The sequence below is a fragment of the Penaeus japonicus genome, unplaced genomic scaffold, assembly GCF_977035675.1.
Source record: "Penaeus japonicus unplaced genomic scaffold, GWHDUDI00000001_assembly GWHDUDI00000015, whole genome shotgun sequence".
NCBI lineage: Eukaryota > Metazoa > Arthropoda > Malacostraca > Decapoda > Penaeidae > Penaeus > Penaeus japonicus.
In genome coordinates this window covers 14,898,988-14,904,167 of record NW_028234417.1, presented here as the reverse complement: position 1 = coordinate 14,904,167, position 5,180 = coordinate 14,898,988, and the positions used below count along the sequence as shown (strand labels likewise).

Genomic DNA, 5,180 nt, shown 5'->3' with positions numbered 1-5,180 from the left:
TCTCCACTAGTTGAATATAGGCTTAGCTTGAAAAAGTAAAGGGAGAGAGGTGAGAAAAACAAATCATTAGGCTGGTACCATAGTTGAACCTAGGATTGCAGTGTGCTCTGAGAAAGGAAAGGGGAGAAGGGCGAGTCTAAAGGGGAGGTGGGGGATGGTGTTGCGGGAAGAATGAGAGGGGGTGAGGGAAGGGGGAAAGGAGGTAGGTGATGCTCAGCCCGCTCGCGCCCCGCCAAACTTTGCCGATCCGTTGCCGTAGAAACGGTCATTCCGGCCCTGTTCCCCAGCCACCCCATCTACTCAGCCGTCTTTCTACCTCCCTTCCTGCCTGCCTGCCTGCCTGCCTGCCTACTCGCCTGCTTCCCCCCCTGCATGTGCTACCACCAGCCTGTCACACTCTGCCGCTCTGCCCTTCCGTCTGTCCGCTTTGTGCTTGTCTCTGATGCCCGAGTGATGGATAGGCTTCGCTTCTGGCCCTGCTCTCAACGTGCAATCTCCCTCACCCCCATCCCGCTGACTTCCTTACAGATAGAGGACGAGTTCGTTGCTTGCTTGGAGAATATTTGGCAAGGGAGAGGAGGGGGGGGGGGGTAACGAAAAGAGGGAAAGAAAAATGTAGGATTCTCGTTATCATAAACTAGTCATGTAATAACGTCTCAAAAAATGCTGCTGCTGCTTGTCGTGGAAGCTCGTCTGCGCCCTATCACCCACGGGACGGGCGTCACGTGCTGTCGCCCGAATTCTTGTGTGTGTGTGTGTGTGTAGTTATATATATATATATATATATATATATATATATATATATATATATATATATATATATATATATATTATATATATACATATACATATATATATATATATACATACATACATATATATACATATATATATATATATATATAATATATATATAATATATATATATATATACATACATACATACATACATACATACATACATACATATATATATATATATATATATATATATATATATATATATATATATACATACATATATATATATACATATATATACATATACATATACATACATATATATATACATATATATAAATATATATACATATACATATACATATACATATACATACATACACGTACATACATGTACATATACTTTGTTTTAAATCAAGCGATGAATGAAAAAGTTTTAGATCTTGTTTATCGATAATTCTAAAAACGGCGGCCACAGCTCATACCGATCCCGATATCACCGGCATTATCTCTGCGATTCTCACCGCTCCTTCCTTCAGGATGATTTATTTTGAAATCTTTTGACTCGTTATTATTTGCCATAGCTCGGAAACCGGTTGATCATTTGTCATTAGTCAGAGATCGTAACACCTATGTCCGTGCAGGTCGGGCTCTCGGATGCGCGGGGATACTCTTTCATGAGCCTTCGCTCGCCCTGACCGTGACAGCAATCGCCGGCGCGGCTCTTGACACTTGCCGGGATCTGACATGAATTCTTACCTCCAACCTCCTCCTATTTTGAATTATGTGCACATGCTTGTGTTTGTATGTATGTATGCCTGTGAAGACAAGTACCAAGATCCTAGCGCGCATTTCCAAATTTTAGCCTATACCCATGGGATTTCAAGAGCATGTGAATACACATTATGTTGTGTTCCAAGTGGGAAGGCCTTTCTACATGGCCGAAGTAATCTTGAAAAGTGCCTCCCCCCCCCCCTCTCTCTCTCTCTCTCTCTCTCTCTCTCTCTCTCTCTCTCTCTCTCTCTCTCTCTCTCTCTCTCTCTCTCTCTCTCTCTCTCTCTCTCTCTCTCTCCATCTTTCTCCATCTCTCTCATGCTCCTTCATCTCAGCTCAGTTTTTCAATTTGCTTCTCAAGTTTTGCTCACTATCCCACCTACAAATTTTCCTACCCTTCCTTTTCATCTCCCTTCACTTCCTCCCCCCATTGCCCCTCTTCCTCTGCCTCCATTCTCCTTCACCTCCTCTTCCTGACTTCTACTTCACCTTCTCCTCTTCCTGCCTCCTCCCCCTCCTCCTCCTCCTCTTCCCCCCACCCCTCCTCATCCTCCCCATTCACCCCCTCCTCCTCATCCTCCCTCCTCTCCCCTCTTCCCTCTTCCCTTCTCCTCTTCCTCCCACCTCCTACTCCTGCTCCTCATCCTCCTCTCCCCTCCTCCTCCTGCTCTCCCCTCCTCCTCTTCTCCCCTCTCCCCTCCTACTCCTCTTGCTGCTGCTCCTCCTCTTCCTCCTCCTTCAAGTATGTGTGTTTAGAATGAAGATTGATTTTTTTTTTTTTTTTTTTTTTTTTTTTTTTTTTTTTTTTTTTTGAGAATAAAAAAGGGCTATATTCATAATAATAATGATCATTCTGATTTCTTTTTTGTTAGGGTTTCATGAGTTTTAATAGAAGGAAAAGTGAAGAAATATGAACTATGAAAATGAGGTATTTGAAGTAGAAATTATTTTAACGAAGGAATATGATACGAGGACAAGGTCTTGAGTAAGATACTTGGAAGGAACAAATAGAGATTGGAAATCATGATGTTGAATAAAAGAGTGAAAAATATGAAAAGTTGGATCAAGAGGGAGTATGATACACAAAGAGATGATGAGGCATGTCTTGATGCTTCAAGGAAGTTTACATATCATTATCTGCCATTATCTCTCTCTTAGCCTGTTCTCCTGCCTGCCTCTCTTTCTCCCTCGTATTTCTTCCCTTCCTTCCTTTGCTTTTTCCTCTTTCTTTTTCATTTTCATCCTCATTCTTCACCCTGCCCCCTCTCTTCCTCTATAAGGACTTTGTAGTAAGTCCTTGTAGGTATGAATGGTAAGAAGTTGTAGGAGGGTAAGAGGAACATTGCTGAAAATGAAACATTTCTTTCATTGGCATAGCTTGTAAAAATGTACAGGATACTCCTTGGAGAAAGGGGTGCTCCTCCCTAAGGGAACAAGCTATTGCTCCCATGATCTCTAACCAGTGATTCTGCTATCACATTGGAATAATGGCTCAGTCACATGATCAAGATGTAAGAGTGGAGAAAAGATCAAATGATCTTGACTTTGATACATCTATCTATGTTGAGTAACTTCTGCTTTGACAGTACTGAATGAACAATCAATGTGGTACTGAATATCTGTTTTAAGTAGTGTATTTATAGCTATATAATCTGTATTTGTAGCTATATAATCAAGTATATATGTGACAAAATGATATTTGATGTAAGAAAATAACAAACAATATAAATGAGTCCATCATATAGAATATAAGAACAGGTATACAGAATAGCATAAACAAATTTGGATAATTTAATATAATTAATGATAGGAAAGACATATTTCTCTCTAATTCTTCTCTTTTTTTGGGATTATGTTCAATTTTTAACCCTTACTTCTTTTCTTTTCATTTTATGTGTACTGTTTTAATCATTTCTCATCTCTTTAGTTTCCTTCCTTTTCTCTTTCTTGTACTTTTCATTCCAACTCCTCCATTCTTCTTACCCTTGTTTGTTTTCATTTCTCGTCTCCCAAGCCTTCTCCCCATCTCTCTCCAGGGAATCTTTGCCATGACTTAGAAATGCTTTTGCTAAAAATAGAAGGCATCAGAGGCATGCTTGCATATTTGTACAGAGTAAAGGTGAGGCAGTTGGAATACCCCACCAACCCCACCCCTCTTCCCTTCTCACCTTCTTGCCCCACCTTATTCCTACTTCTCTTTCCTATTTTGGATTCTCAACTGGCCTTGACACATGCACATTCACACTCATTCTCATTGCTACCATTAAATTTGGGCCAGCATCTTTGATGTCTTTCATACACTCACTGTTAATTCAAAATTGCTGTAATAATTCTTGAGAATTAGTATTCTGTCATTGTGGTTCTCTCTCTCTTTCTCTTCCTCTACTTTGGGCTGGCATTCTACTGATGTGCAGCTGCTCTTCAACTTGCCTTTGTAGATCAGTAGGGTTTTCACATCAATTCTTTTAGCTGTGATTGATACAGTGGGGATGATGGTGATGGTGTTTGAAGCTCTTTGTTTCTTTCTTCTTCTTCTTCTTCTTCTTCTTCTTCTTCTTCTTTCTCTTTTTTTATGTAAAGGTTTATTGTCTTTATTTCTATGACATTGGATTTATTAGATTTATTTTTGTATTAACCCACACAGGACGGGTGGTACAGCATGTGTACCGCGCATTCAAAAGCCCAGTTGCCGGGCGGCACAGTATTGTGCCAGCCATTCAATTGAAGGCCTAATAATTTGAACGCCCCGGCATTTGGATATTCAAGGCTAGAATTCCCCCGTCGGGAATGGGTTAAGGGGAATATATGATGTTAAATATTAGATTTATTTATTTTCTTTGTTTCTTTCACAGACAGTCTAATCAGCTTCATTTTCTTCTTCTCACCAGGTGCCTTAGACGAAGATGAGAGTGAAGGTGAAGGGGGCGAATCTGGGTCCACTATTGTAACTCCAGCTGGTGAGGTCCTCAACTCAGGGGAGCGTCATCAACTTCGGCACCGCGAGCTCTTCCTCTCCCGACAGATAGAAACCCTCCCTGCCACGCACATAAGGGGCAAGTGCACTGTCACGCTACTCAACGAGACAGAGTTGCTCTTGGCCTATCTCAATAAAGAGGTGAGGGATGATTTCTATTTGATATTATATAGAGATAGATATTGATATTATATATATATTTATTTATTTATTTATTTATATATTTATTTATTTACCTGCCCACTCCAAATTTGATATTCTGCATTTTGTGGTATCGTAATGTTTCATTTTTAAAATTGGATTTCATAAATCTGTGCTGTTAATGGTGTTCAAAAATTTCACTAGAGGTAATGTGGATTTCATTGTTTTTCTTTTTCTTTCTTGTTTTTCCTTACTTGGGGTACCATAGTTTGTTGGGGTGAATGAAGAAGATTAATATTTTTTCTCTCATATTTCAGGATACATTCTTCTACTCTCTTGTATATGACCCTCAGCAAAAGACATTGTTAGCAGATAAAGGAGAAATTAGAGTTGGTTCAAGATTTCAAGCAGATATTACAAACCTATTAAAAGAAGGTGAATAATTTGCTACCCTTTGTATGTGTTTAGTATATATATGGAATATTTATTTATTATTTATGCATTAATGCCTACATATTACATGTATTTGTATAAATTGGATATGTTGTAC

General features: G+C 39.4%; 2 protein-coding genes across 8 annotated transcripts in view; both read left to right on the top strand.

Annotated features, from left to right (window-relative positions):
* Positions 1-1,615: 1,615 nt before the first annotated feature.
* Positions 1,616-5,073, top strand: LOC147470376 (metastasis-associated protein MTA1-like). The gene is made up of 3 exons (XM_086544217.1): positions 1,616-1,700; positions 4,404-4,630; positions 4,948-5,073. Exons 1-3 carry the CDS (start codon positions 1,616-1,618, stop codon positions 5,071-5,073), a joined length of 438 nt encoding a protein of 145 aa, XP_086400343.1.
* Positions 4,292-5,180, top strand: part of LOC122253632 (metastasis associated 1-like) — a 37,445-nt gene continuing 36,556 nt past the window's right edge. For 4 of the 7 annotated variants that reach the window (XM_086544561.1, XM_086544555.1, XM_086544554.1 and 1 more), the window contains exons 1-2: positions 4,373-4,630; positions 4,948-5,065. The gene's annotated coding sequence lies outside the window, so the exon portion shown is untranslated. Of the gene's footprint in view, positions 4,631-4,947; positions 5,066-5,180 lie in introns of all 7 variants that reach the window. The other 3 variants (XM_086544557.1, XM_086544556.1, XM_086544559.1) reach the window with 1 other exon arrangement.